At 39.4% G+C, this 14,619-nt stretch overlaps 1 protein-coding gene across 2 annotated transcripts in view; it reads left to right on the top strand.

The window, feature by feature from the left end:
- The window catches only part of LOC122561225, a 151,033-nt gene that overhangs the window by 8,230 nt on the left and 128,184 nt on the right, over positions 1-14,619 (top strand). For both annotated transcript variants that reach the window (XM_043712843.1, XM_043712838.1), the window contains 2 exons: positions 3,146-5,759; positions 9,406-9,526. In XM_043712843.1, the coding sequence (XP_043568778.1) occupies positions 3,149-5,759; positions 9,406-9,526 (2,732 nt within the window). In that variant the 5' untranslated portion in view covers positions 3,146-3,148. The remainder of the gene's footprint in view (positions 1-3,145; positions 5,760-9,405; positions 9,527-14,619) is intronic.

Here is a 14,619-nt window from a genome sequence, read left to right as displayed (position 1 = left end):
CCTTTATCTCTCAATCCCCTTGGGCCACCCCCTCATTCCTGATAAAGAACTCATGCTTGAAACATCAATTCTCCTACTTCTCGGATGCTGCCTGACCTGCTGTGCTTTTCCAACACCACACCTTTTGACTCTGGTCTCCAGCATCTGCAGTCCTCACTTTTTCTCAGAACTTTCTAACCAACTTGCTATGTGACACCATATCAAATGCTTTCTGAAAGTCCAAATAGACAACAACTGTCGCGCTACCCTCATCCACTGCCCATGTCACCTTATCAAAGAACTCAATTAAATTTGGCAGATATAACCTGCACTTGCCAAAGCCATGTTGATTATCCAATATAAGCTTAATTTTCTCTAAGGTGTATGTTTATCTTCTCCCATATTACGGCCTCCATCAATTTTCCCGCAATTGAGTCAGACAGACAGGTCTATCATTTCCTGGATTACCTTTTGCCTTAAACAACGGCAGTACATTTGGAAATCTTCATGCCCTTGGGATGAATCCTGACTTTAGAGAGACCTGGAAAGTTTCTGCTATCAGTTCTGCAATTTGCTCCCTTACCCTTCTCAGTAATCTAGGATGCATCCCAGCTGAGCCTGGCGATTTCTCTACTTGGAGAGCAACCAGTGTTTTTAAGCACCTCTTCTTCATCTATCACTACACTGCTGTTACTCAACACCCACGTTTTCAACTGGGTCATTGTCACCATTTTCTAATTTGGAAAAGACAGAAGCAAAGTATTCATTTAGTACCTCTATCATACCCTTGGCTTCAGGTAGCAGCTTACTCTTCCTGTTCCTTATGAGGCTCCACTCTATTCTTTGCTAATCTTTTGCTATTAATATGTTTGAAGAAAATGTTATTATTTGTTTTAGTGCAGCTTGCCATCCTTTCCTCCTGCTTCCAATCAGCTATCTTATTCCAGTCTTAGCCTTTTGCCTGATTTGAGATACTCTTCCTGATTTCTATTGCTGTTGTTATTCAGTGCAAAAGATAAGGCTTAAACATTTGCAGCAATCTTCAGCCAGAATTGCTGAGTGGATAATCCATTTCATTTCCTGCAGAGGGGGATCTGGTATCACAGATCCCAGTATTCAGCCAAATAGATTCACTCTATCTGAAATTAACAAATATCTGGAGGCACTGGATACTGCCATGACTATGGATTCTGACAACATTTTTAAACTTCATTTGTGGGATGTGGGCATTGCTGGCTGGCCAACCCTTTTTGCCTATCTATGATTGACCTTGAGAATGTGGTGGTGAGCTGCCTTCTTGAATCACTGCAGGCCATGCACTGCATTTAACCCACAATGCTGTTAGGGAGCAATTTCAGGGTTTTGATCTAGTGACAGTGAAGAAAAGGCAATATCTTTCCGAGCCAGGATGGTAAATGACTTGGAGGGGAGCTTGCAGGTTGTGAGGACCTCCAATATCTGCTTCCTTTTAGATGATTGTAAGTTTGGAAGGTGCTTTCTAAGGATCTTTGGATTTCTGCCATGCATTTGTAGGTAGTACACACTGCTGCTGTTGAGGATGAAGTTAAAAATTACACAACACCAGGTTAAAGCTCAGCAGGTTTATTTCGAAGTACAGGTTTTCAGATTGCTGCTCCCTGGTCAGGTAGCTAGCTAGCATGCCAAAAGCTGTTCTTCCAAGTAAACCTGTTTGACTATAACCTGGTGTTGTGATTTTTTTTTAAACTGTGTCCCCCAGTCCAACAATGGTACCTCCACACCATGGCTGTTGAGGATGGTAGAGGGTGTGGATGTGGTGCCAAACAAGCAGGCTGCTTTGTCCTGGATATTATCAATCTACTTGAGTGATGTTGCAGCTGCACCAGTCCAGGCAAATGGGGAGCATTCTGTCACGCTTCTGACTTGGGCCTTGTAGATGATGGAATTCAGCTGGTGAGATGAAAGTGAAATCTCTTGACTTCAAACCTGCATTTGACAGAGTGTGACATCAAAGAGTCTTATGAAAACTGGAATCAATGAAAATCAGGGGGAAAACACTCTGCTTGATTAGAGTCATACCTGGCATGTAGGAAAATGGTTGTGATTGCTGGAGGGTCTGTCATCTCATCTCCAGAACATCTCTGCAGGAGTTCCTCAAGGTACAGTCCTGGGCTCAACCAACTTCAGTTGCTTCAGTAATGACTTTCCCTCCATTGTAAGGTTAGAAATAGCAATGATTGCACCATGTTCATCTGCATTTGTGATTCCTCAGATACTAAATCATTCCAAGTCCAAATGCAGCAAGTCCTGGAAAATGTCCAGGCTTGGTCTGACAAGTGGCAAGTAACATTCATGTGACATAAATTCCCCAGGCAATGGCATCTAAAATAAGTGCCAATGAAGCCATTGCCCCTTGACATTCAATGGTATTACCATTATTGGAGTCCTCCACTATCAACATCCTGGGGGTTTCCTGTTTACCAGAAGCTCAACTGGACTAGTCAGAAAAATGTATTTGTTACAATAGAATGTCAAGGCTGAGATTACTGCATTGAGTAACTCACTTCCTGACTGCCCAGTGTGTCTCCACCATCTAAAAGGCACAAGCCAGGTCTGTAATGGAACACACCCCACTTGTTGGAGTTGTATTCATACAGACAACACTCCAGAACCTTGACACCATCAAGGACAATGCAGCCCACTTGATTGGCACCACATGCACTCCCTCCACTAACCACACTCAGTAGCAGAAGTATGTGCCATCTAGAAGATGCACTGCAGAAATTCACCAAGACTCCTCAGACAGCATCTTACAAACCTACGGCCACTTCCATCTTGAAGGACAAGGGCAGTAGATACATGGAGCACCACGACGTACAAGCTATCATCCAAGCCACCTTGTTGATTTAGAAATATATCACCATTACTTGAGTGTCATTGGGTCAAAGTCCTGCAATTCCTTCTCTAACGACATTCTGGGTCAGCCTACAGCACATGGACTCCAGTGGTTCACCATCTCAGGGTAAACTAGAGATAAACAATAAAAACTGGGTCAGCTAGAGATGGGCATATCGCAATTGAGCATTCAAACAACTAGGAGTGGTATTTGTTATTAATACTTACCTCCCTCTGTGTATTCTTGTTATTATTTACCATATGCAATAATATTATTTCTCATATATTGCAGAATATGTTTACAGCTACAAGAACATCAAAGCATTTAAATGCTGAGACCATCCTAAAAACAGACACTCCTCGCACACGCGAACTGAAGACACTTCGAGCAAAACGTTTGGCTTACTTTGTAGGCCCTAATCATGACTGCACAAATATATCTGCAGCTGATAGCAGTTCAGAAGCTATTGACATACAAGAAAGTTTTGAACATAACGTGAGTTATCCACCAAAAGAAAATTTGCCAAATGCTGAGGACAAAATAAAAATATTTGGTTGTAATGAATCAGTTCAACATACAAGAATTCAGGATAAAGAAAAGGACCATCATAGTGATTTAGAACCATCATTGGCACTCTCTAGGAATGACAAAGCAATTATTTGCTTGCCAAAACCAGACTATAATTTGCTGCAAAATCCAACTGTATCAGAGATCCAAAAGCTCAGGCATATTCTAAGCTGGGCTCAGAAAATCCTAAAAAATAGTGAGAAAGATATGACCATCCCAATATTTCAAAACACTTGTGCATTAAATGAAAAAGATTTTGTGAGCCACATAGATTCTGAAACTAAACAGTCAAGTACTTTTCATTATTCTCAGGATACTGATCAAAGTATCCACACCAACTCTTCCACTGAAAGATTGGGTGGGTCTCATTACTCTGCAGATGCTTCCAGATCTTCTGATAGCTGTAGCTCACTTGACTTATTAAGAACTCGTAGGACATTAGTTCAGAATTCCTCCTTAGTTACAAGACTGGTTGACGAACAACATAATTCAACAGATTCTGATTTTTCAAGCAAGGGTCATACTTTTGATAATTCTTGGAAAGGATTTTTTTCTGAAGAAGAAAATGCACATGGAGATAATGCTTCAAAGAATAACTGGAAAATTAGAGGTGTAGAAGAAGGTAAAGTGCCTGAAACTCCATTAGAATTGCTGGCAAATAAAAACCACCATTTTATGATTGGTGATATGAGTGCACTAAATCGGGATAAATACTTCTGGTCTCCTCTTGAAAGCAACTCAGATGAAGATAATGTCAGTGGAAGTAGTGAAAGAATGGAGTCAACTAGAGCAATAACACTCAAAAAGTTGTCTGCAGCATGTTGTTACACCTCCAATCAATTAACAAGTCCTGAATCAATTAATCAACTGAACACCACAGAACACAGCGCATCAAGTCTTTGTGACAACGAAAAATGTAATTTTACATGGGAGCTTCTTGAGTCAAAAGAATATTTATCAGCTGGTAATCATAAGGTGTCAACAGAAGATTCAGCAACTGCAGGATTCACTGAAGTTTTATTAAATCTTGAAAATGCTAGATTTGAATCTCAACCAGCTATTCCAAAACTAGATCTTTCAACCATATGCAAAGGAACAACTGTAATCCCAAATGAAGCAACATCAGCAAATGACGTAAGTGAAGGAACAAAAATAGTCAGTAATTTCCAAGAAGGACTGTGGGTTGAACAGTTCTCTGAAGAATCTAGAAATTTAAATTTTACAAACGGAAGTGAAGCATTGCTTTTGAATTCATCAGTGTGTCCAAAATGTGTCAGTGGCAAAATATTGGACAAAAGAGTGACTCAAAATCTTCTAGCTTTGAGAAGTGATCCATTAAAAAAAGAAACAAACCATAATCATGATGAAAATGAAATAAGGCAAAAAATAATTGATTATCAGCCACCTAGTACTTTGATGTCATCTCCATCCTCTTTGCTATTATCCTCTGATTCCAGTTACTCTCAAGAATCCAATCCACGATTTATAACAGAGCAGACTAATGGAGGAGAGAAAGACCAAATCATGGATGAATATACTGAATCTCTCTCTCCTGTAAGTAATCTGGTCAAATTCTGCCCAACATGTGCAAGTGGTAATTGTTCAACTGATAACTGGTGCATGGAATGTGGATGTGTTCTGATTGGAATAACACCGCAGTTTAATTCAATCGCCAGTAATGTTGATGAAATATCATCATGGAATCACAGAGATAGTTCTATGCAAAATAAATCAGACATGTTGCTAGCAAAAGCAATTGCTGGTTCAAATGAATATTCTGACACTGTGGACTCTGACCAAATAAATAGTTGGAAATATTCCATAGTTTCCTCAAAGACCAGTGATCCTCATCTGAATACTTATGATAAATATCTTCTGTATATGGAACACCTACAGAAAATTCGAGGTCAACATCAAGCTAAAGAACAGCAGCCAACAGATGTGCTTTTAGTAAAAGAAAATGGAAATCAGAAAGAAGTGGATGAAACCATTAACTGTTGTGGGAAACAGGAAATGGCAAAATATAATACTGTCTCATTCAAAGCATCTGCATGTTTCTCTGGCTTTCCTGACAAAAACCAATTTGACGATGGGCAAGACTCTGAAGGCATGCCTATGATTAAGCCAGACATAGGAGCATTATGGTCAGAAGAAATCTGTATTGCACCAGAAGCTTCAGTATTACATTGTACTCTAGAGAGGAAAGATATTCAGCAAATAAACCATGTAGAAACAGCCAAAAACATTGAACAAAGAGTATTTTTGAAGCGTAGTATTGGATCTGAGCAGGCAAAAAAAATTTCTACAGAGGGTGAAAACAAAAAAATAACTTCTAAAGGTAATTATTAAATAGTTCACAATTCATCTTTTTTCCCCTTGTTTCTTGCAAATTCTATGTATATACTTTGCTCTGTTACATACTAAACTGATATTTACATTTTGAAAGTTCAAGATGTAAATATTGAATGATTATATTCATGAAACTACTCAGATTTGTGATTTCCCAAATAGATTTTATCAAAGAATAATGCATTATATAGCCATGTTAACTTGAGCCAGTCCTGACAGGATATCTCAGACTGCATTCTTGCAGTGCAGTGTATGCATCAGGGCTTGCAAGGTTCTGGAGTTGCTGAGTTTGATAAAGTAAATGCACAGTGCAGTTCAGGTTCACGTTATGGGTAAGCAGCCAAGGGTGTACTTTGACAGACAGTTCAGCGCTCAAATCATTTGAAAAAGGTTCTGGAACTTTGTTCTGTTATTCCACCTGTTCGCTCAAATATCAGAGCTGGTTACATAGTATAAGTGTGTAGATAAGCTAAGTGAAAACATCTTTGTTATCTATTCTCACAAAAGAAAGAGTGTATCTTCTCATTTTTAGGATGTCCCAAAGCACTTCCAGCCAATTAAATACCTTGAAGTGTCTCTGCTGCTGTTATGCTGGAAACTGTGGCACCCAGTATGTGCACAAGATCTCAGAAACCGCAAATTAAGAATGATGAAATGATCTATGATGTTTGTTTACACGGTCGTATAATTGTTGTTAAGTGTGGATCAAAACCAGTGCTAGGATCTTTTGTGTATTAGGTGTAAATTGTGTTTGTTCTGAATTCCATCAATTGTTTGTAAAAGTAGTAGGAGGGGGAGAAGGTGGCAAACTGATAATGTCACTGGACAAATTAACCAGAGGCACAAGCTCATGCTTGGGAATATGATTTCACATTCAATAAGCCTTACCTGATGAATAGGATAAAAAGCCACAGTAACATTTTTCTTTTCAGGAATGTTCAAATGGTATTTCATAACTTCCAGAAATCCCAGCAGCACTTCATTTCAAATGAGCTGTTTTTGAAATGTAGGAGAAGGCAACAGCTAATTTGAATGCAACCTGACAAACAATGATGTTAGTGACCAAATACCTAGTTTCACTTATGCTAGGTGTCAGATAAATATTGTTTTGGATGCTCAGAGACTATTCTACAGTTGGATTAATAGAGTGGGACTTTTTATATGCATTTGAGAGAGCCAATCATTTCATGAGAAATAATTGTAAAAATTTGTTCAGGGAATGTGGGCTTCACTGGCAGAGAAGCTTTATTGCCCATCCATAATCGCTTTTTGAGAATGCAAACTGGTGAGCTAACTTTATTGAATTGTGCCGCAGTCTATTTGGTGTAAATATAGCCACAGTTCTGTTAGAGAGGTGTTGTCAGGGGTTTGACTCAGCCCCAGTAATGAATGGTGATATATTTGCAAATCAGAATCGCAAGTGGCTTAGAAGGAACCTTGCAGGTGATGGTATTCCCATTATTCTGGTACCCTTGTCTTTTTTGATGTTATTCGTTGTGGATTGATAAGTGCTCTCTGAGGAGATTTGGTGAATATCTACAGTGTGTCATTAGATAGTGTACACTACTGCTACTGGGTGTCAGTGGTGGAGGGAGTGAATGTGGTTTTAGACAAGCATGCTGTTTTGTCCTGGGTGGTGTCAAGCTTCTTGTGTAGTTGGAGCTGCACTCATCCAGACAAGAGGAGACTATGCTATTACTCTCCTGACTTGTGTCATGTAGATGGTGGATAGGGTTTGGGGATTCAGAAGCATGTTACTTGCTATGCAATTTCAAGCCTTTTCAGCTGTTCTTTTAGTCACTGTATTTATATGACTACTGCAAACCACTTTGGTTTCTGTTTAATGCTGAGCAATAGGATCTTCATAGTTGTACAACTATCATGATGCCTTTGAATGTCAAGTAGAAATGCTCAATATCTGGCACTTATGTAGCATGAATGGCAGTTGGTGCTATGCAAAGAGCTCAGGAGATCTGTGCAGCTGGAAAGAAAATTAGAGGGAACACTGGTTCCAAGGTATGATCCTACAAGTATGACTACTCTGAGACAACTCTCCCAATTTTAGCACAAGCCACCAGATGTTGGTAAGGAAGACTAAGCAGGGTCAGCAGGGCGAGGTTTGCTGTTAACATTTCCAAAGTCAAGGTTGATTTTGGGTGATCTGTCTGGTTTCATTCCTTTCAGGTCTTTTAGCAGTTCTGGTGCAACTGAGTGGCTTGCTAGGCCATTCCACGGGGCAATTCAGAGTCAACATGACAAAATTCCTTTTGTTTCCTTCCTAAAGAACATTAGTCAACCACATCAACAATGTTTTATTCGTCATCATTAGGCTTTTAAATCCAGTTGTGTTTATTGCAATCAATTTTATCTTCTATTCTGGTGGGATTTGAACCAAAGAACATGTGTACCTGGTTAACTAGTCCAGTAACAATATCACTATTCAATTGCCTGCCCTAGACACTACGCTTCGATAGTACATCACTTCCTCAGCTAAAATGCCAGCCTGCATTTTGTGCTGAAGTGTCTAGAATGGATTTTGAACAAAAATGACTAATTTTAGCTTTATTAGCATTAAGATTCTAAGAATTAGGAAAAGCTGAGGATGGCAATGAATTCCATTTGATTTCATTTCTTAAGGCAGCTACAGTCAGTGCAGGAGATGGTGCGTTAAGTTTTATATTCATAAATGATAAACTTTTTTTTTGAATGCCTTTTTGTTCGTCATGACTTAATTCATCATGGGCATGATGTCAGACTATTTAAATGTCTGAGTGAAATACTGTATATATATATCCATTTTAAGAATGTTGTAGTGAAAACTCCATGGCATTTGTAGGTTGCTGGATTAACTGCAGAGATGCACTTTGTGGAATCTGTCCTGCTGCAATCAAAGGAATCTCTCTGCTGAAAAACTACTGACCTAATATTGAATAATGGAGCTGCAAATATGGATCGATATTGTGTTATTGTACTTGACGATCTGGGTTAGGTGTTCATGAGGAATAATGGGTAAACAAAAGAACATCCTTCCTTTATTAAGCTGAGTAAGTGGAAAGTGAAATTGAAGAGCTTAATAGCCTTCCTATGTTCCAATTACTTTATTTCTTAAGAATATTTAAAAAATAGAAGCGGGAGTAGACCATGATAGACCTGGAGCCAACTCTGCAATTCAGTATGATCATAGTTAATCAGTGGCCTCACTTCCACTTTCCAGCCAAGTCACCTTATCCCTTGGTTCCCTGAGAGGCCAAAAATCTGTCTACCTTGGTTTCTTTTTACATTCAATGGTAATGTATCCAGAACCTTCTGCTACTGGGGTAGACTATTCCAAACATTCGCAATTCTTTCAGTGAGGAAAGTTTTCGGCACTTAGTCCTAAATTATCAGCCCCTTATCCTAAGGCTATGCCCCTAATTTCTAGATGATCCTGCCAGTGTCTCTAAGTATCTATCCAGCCAAGAGTCTTGGGCGTATGCTGAGAAAATGTGTTTCTGGGAAAATAACAAAACACTACTATGTAATCAGATTTGTTAATTAAAATTCTGTCATTTTTTAACATCATAATTTCAATGCAGGATATCTGAACCAGACTCTTAAATTTAAAACATAAATCAAAAATCTATTTTATTTTTAAGATGCAGATGTAAAGCCCAGAAGGCGGGCAAGTATCCAATCACGTTTGAATCAATATAAAAGGTGCTGGGAGAAATCCAGCATTGCATGGTCATCTTATGCATATGGAGCATTAAAGCCAAGGTATAGTATTTGGTTACACTTGATTAATACTGAGTCTCAAGTTGTTTGATTTCTGCCTTAAATTTATCACCTCTGCTCTTGCATGCACCTGAGTTCCTCAAGCTTGGATAACTATCATTGACTAATATTGACAGAAGGAGAATGTTCAACTCATTGTGTCTGCACCAGCACTCTGAGCACTTTGTCTTGGTGTCAATCTCCTCCCTTTTTTCCAATAGACCTACACATCATTTCTATTTAAATAATTATATAATCTCCTCATGAAAACCTTAATTAAGTCTGCATCACACTTCCAGACAAGGCATTCCAGAATCTAGCTACTTGCAGTGTACAAAAGATTTTTTTTCCCTTGCGTTTGTTTATTTTGTAAAACACTTTACATTTGTTCCCAAGGGTTCTTGATCCTCTTATAATTGGGAACTGTTTCTCCTCAACTATCTACATTGTCAAGAGCCCTTATGACTTTGAAAACTTCTGCAAATTCTCCTCTCAACCTTCTCCTCTCCAAGGAAAACTGTCCCAATTTCTCCAATCTCCTCTCATAAACTAAAGTTTCTCATCCATAAAGCCATTCTTATAAACCAATATTGTACAATTTCTTTGCTGAGATCACCTGTTCTGCAAATGAACTAAAATTCTGCATCATTCAGTTTGATGGAACAGATTACATTTAAGAAACAAAACACCTGGAGCTTGGTCTGATTTCATTGTCAAGTGATCTTTGCTAACACTGTAAGGTGAGAATGGGCTGAGAGATACTTGTTAGCAATTTTGTTCTCAAAATGAGAAGTGTTTCACAGCTTTTGATGGAAGAATGTTGGGTCATGTGTGTTACTGAGTGACCACAAATGACACAAGTATATGTTTGAGTTTCAAGAGTTGGTGACTACAATTGATAAATTCTCACTTCATCTGACTTTAGTCCTGTACATATACTGGTTTTGCAAAAGCAATTGAATCACCCTAAAGACTTGCTTTCAAATTTGATGTTACTTATGAACATTAATGAACTCAATTGTTATAACATGACACTTTGTTTTTATTTCACCTGTGTAGCTGCATATAAAGTAAATGCTGATGCAGTTTGAAGCTGAGGAGCTAGAATGGTACACTGTCACTCTCATGAGAAATTGAGTTAACACTTTGAAATTACTTCAGTAGAGAAGAAAAATAAAATCAATCTTAAAATCACCTTAAAATAAACTATCTATAATGTTTTCAAGATATTTAGGATTTCTTTTAGCTGAACCTATATATTAATCTTCCCACAATGTGTTTGGGTTTGAACTGGTATTTGTACCTGTCAGGTGCCTGAAATGTACTCTAATCTGCCAGAATGTACCCATCTCCACTTTTTATGGAGGTGGATGTTAGAATTTCTGAATATCCTGTTGTCCCTTGAACTGGACTCCTACAACCCAGTTATGGGCGGCACGGTGGCACAGTAGTTAGCACTGCTGCCTCACAGCGCCAGAGACCCGGGTTCAATTCCCGCCTCAGGCGACTGACTGTGTGGAGTTTGCACGTTCTCCCTGTGTCTGCGTGGGTTTCCTCCGGGTGCTCCGGTTTCCTCCCACAGTCCAAAGATGTGCAGGTCAGGTGAATTGGCCATGCTAAATTGCCCGTAGTGTTAGGTAAAGGGTAAATGTAGGGGTATGGGTGGGTTGCGCTTTGGCGGGGCGGTGTAGACTTGTTGGGCCGAAGGGCCTGTTTCCACACTGTAAGTAATCTAATCTAATCTAATCAAAAAACCCAATTGTGAGCCCAATTCTTTGAATGCTGCAAAAGTTTTCCTAAGGTTAGCAAACTAACCCAAGGCTAGTTTGAATGGCACTTTATCAAGATGGTTACCGTTCAGGAGGCCGGAACTGAATAAGACTTTAATGTCAAAACTTTAAAGTTTTCACCCTTTCTTTTGAGAAATGGTTTGGTAATAGTATTTATTGTAAGGATTTACTTGTATTGTTTTCAGATGTTTACACGAAGGACATTGGGAGCTGTTTGAGTAAATGCGTTTTTAAGCTATGGCTTATAGCTTCTACTGTTGGTATACATAGCTTCACCATGTCTTTGCCTCATTTTTAGGTATGGCTGGTGCTGCTCCTCGCATGTGTCCCTACGTTCTTCATTGAACCAGGATTGATTCTCTGGTTTTGATAGTGGTAGAGTGGGAGATGTACTGGGCCATAAGGTTACAGGTTGTGTACAATTCTGCTGCTGACGTCCTGTAGTACCTCATGTCAAGTCTTGAGTTGCCAAATCTGTCTCAAGTCTATTCCATGTAACACAATGATGATGCTATACTGTTATGAAGAGGTGGGTATAACTTTGAGAGTTAAAAGCAGCAGAACTACCAGACCCATCACCAAGTGTACTCAAAAATGGTAACAATGTAACACTGGGTCGAACCACTCAATTAGTTCATTGCTTGAAGACTTTGGCCAAATTTAAATTTGGCCAATCAGTTTAAAATTATACCTGAAACATAACAAACCCCAATCAAGTTTGAATTGAGTATATTGACAATCTTAAAAGCCAATAACACAATCCGATGCTCAGAATATAAGACCGGGGAAAATTGAACAGTTGAGAGGAGATCTGCCACACCCTAGCATGTAAGAGACTGCTTGAAAAAATATCTTTCTTAAAAGTCCCTTTTTGATCAGTAACCTGTAACACAGAAATTCCTAACAAGGAGAAAAGAAGACACAGGAAGATCTGAAGACAAAAACCTACAGCTGCCTGGTTTTGAGATAAGAAGTTTTTAGATTAGATTACTTACAGTGTGGAAACAGGCCCTTCGGCCCAACAAGTCCACACAAGTTTTGTTTTGTAAATTTTAATTGGCCATGTTATCAGACTAATATTATAGAAGGGAAACTAAAAGACCGGTTAGGGAAAGAAATTGTAAATAGTGGTTAGTTAATTATTCCCTGTTATACTTTAAGAAATAAAGTTGTTAATTTTTACTTTAAATAGTTCTTGGCCATTCGATTTTTACAGATTACTGCACAGATAAATTTTTTCAATGTTGCTGATTTTAAATTAAGCAGGAGAGTTTATCCTGTGTCGTAACAGTTTGGAGGCACAGGTCTGTGATTTGAACTGGTTTATACAGATTTGAATAAGTTTGTGTACAAAATTTCCCAGCAGATTTAAACACTTGCAGGTTAGTGTCCTAGATCTTTAACTAAAATGTAGGTCAGACAGTTTGTTTAATTTGGGTGACTTGTGGTTGATTAAATTAAAAGTGAGAGAAATGGCTCTTAAAATTGCTAAAGACATTCTGGGATTTGAAGATGATTCTCAAATTTGCCAAGAAAGTATAGAAGGAAAGAAAAGGCCATACTTTTAGAATTAGCAAATACATTAGATTTGGGTTTAACCAAGGACAAAAGTAAGGATTGTAAGGGAGATATTCAAATACTTAGGTGTGTCAGAGAAACAGACAAGTGCAGTAGAGGTAGAATTCTGCTGCTGATGTCCTGTAGTGTCTCATGTCAAATCTTGAGTTGCCAAATCTGTTTCAAGTCTATTCCATTTAACAGAATGGTGATGCTACACAACATGATGGAGGGACTTGGTCTCCATAAGAACTGAAAGTTGGTAAATTGTTCATGCTGTCATGGACATGTACATCTGTGGCTAGCATATTAGACAGGATTAGTCAAAATATATTTTCCCCTCTTGTTGGTTCCTTCATCTTCTGCAATCCCAGTCTCGCAGCTACATCCTTTAGGATTTCATGAGTTTGGTCAGGAGTGGTGCTGCCAAGCCATTCTTTGTGAGGGACATTTGAAGTCACCCACCCAGAGTACATTCTGTGCCCTTGCCAACTTTATTAATCCCTCCTGTTAGTACTCAACATAGATGAGTATTGATTCATTAGTTGAGGGAGGGAGGGAAATACGTGGTAATCAGTAGGAAGTTTCCTTGTCCATAATTGACCTGATTCTATGGGACGACTTGGAGCCCAGAGTAAATGTTCAACACTCCCAGGGCAATTCTTTCCTGAGTGTTTACCATTGTGCACACCTTTGCTGGGTCTGTCCTGTTGGTGGGCCAGTATTCATACTGTAAAAATGACATTATCAGGCTGTTTCTGACTTGTCTGGGGACAGCGCTCTCAGTTTTGGTACAGATGACTTTGTAGAGTTGATGGGACTGAGTTTGCTGTTGACCTTTCCAGTGGCTTATTTTTGCCAGGTAGTCTGTCTGCTTTCTTCCCTTTTTAAGATGATCTAGTGGTTGATATAATTGAGTTGCTTGCTAGGCCATTTTCAGAGCGTAGTTAAAAGTCAATCACATTGCTGTGTGGCTGGAGTCACATGTAAACCAGATAGCTAAGGCAAGTAATTTTTCTTCTGTGAAGGATATTAGTAAACCAGACAGGTTTTAATGACCGTCAACAATGGTTTATGGTCCTCTTTAGGCTTTTTATTAAATTCAAATTCCCTAATCATTAAAAAAAAATCCAACTGATGATGGATTCATGGTCACCATTAGACTCTTAATTCCAGATCTTTTAATTGATTGTAGGGCAGTGGAATGTTCCTCCTGCAGAATGTGGGAAGTAAGGGTCACCACTAGTGTCCCTGCTAACTACATCTGTGGGAAGTACACCCAACACCGCGTTAGGGAACTGGAGCTGGAGTTGGATGAACTTCGGATCATTAGGGAGGCAGAGGGGGTTATTGACAGGACTTACAGAGAGGTAGTCACTCCCCAGATAAAAGAAAAAGACAGATGGGTGACAGTTAGGGGACAGAAAGGGAACCGGCAGGCAGTGCAGGAATCCCCTGTGGCCATTCCCCTCAACAATAAGTATATCGTTTTGGATATTGTTGGAGGGGATGACTTAGCAGGGGAAAGCAGTGGGGCACCTGCTGCTCAGAAGGGAAGGGGGAAGAGGAGCAGAGCAGTAGTCATTGAGGACTCAATAGTTAGGGGGACAGATAGGAGATTCTGTGGGGACGAGAAAGACTCACGGTTGGTCTGTTACCTCCCGGGTGCCAGGGTCCATGATGTCTGTGTTTTTGGGATCCTTCGGCGGGGGGGGGAGGGAGGGAGGGAGAGCAGCCCCAAGTCGTGGT

Source organism: Chiloscyllium plagiosum, chromosome 2, assembly GCF_004010195.1.
Source record: "Chiloscyllium plagiosum isolate BGI_BamShark_2017 chromosome 2, ASM401019v2, whole genome shotgun sequence".
Taxonomy (NCBI): Eukaryota; Metazoa; Chordata; class Chondrichthyes; order Orectolobiformes; family Hemiscylliidae; genus Chiloscyllium; species Chiloscyllium plagiosum.
Note: the sequence above shows the minus strand (reverse complement) of the source record. Positions and strands in the feature narration are given on the sequence as shown.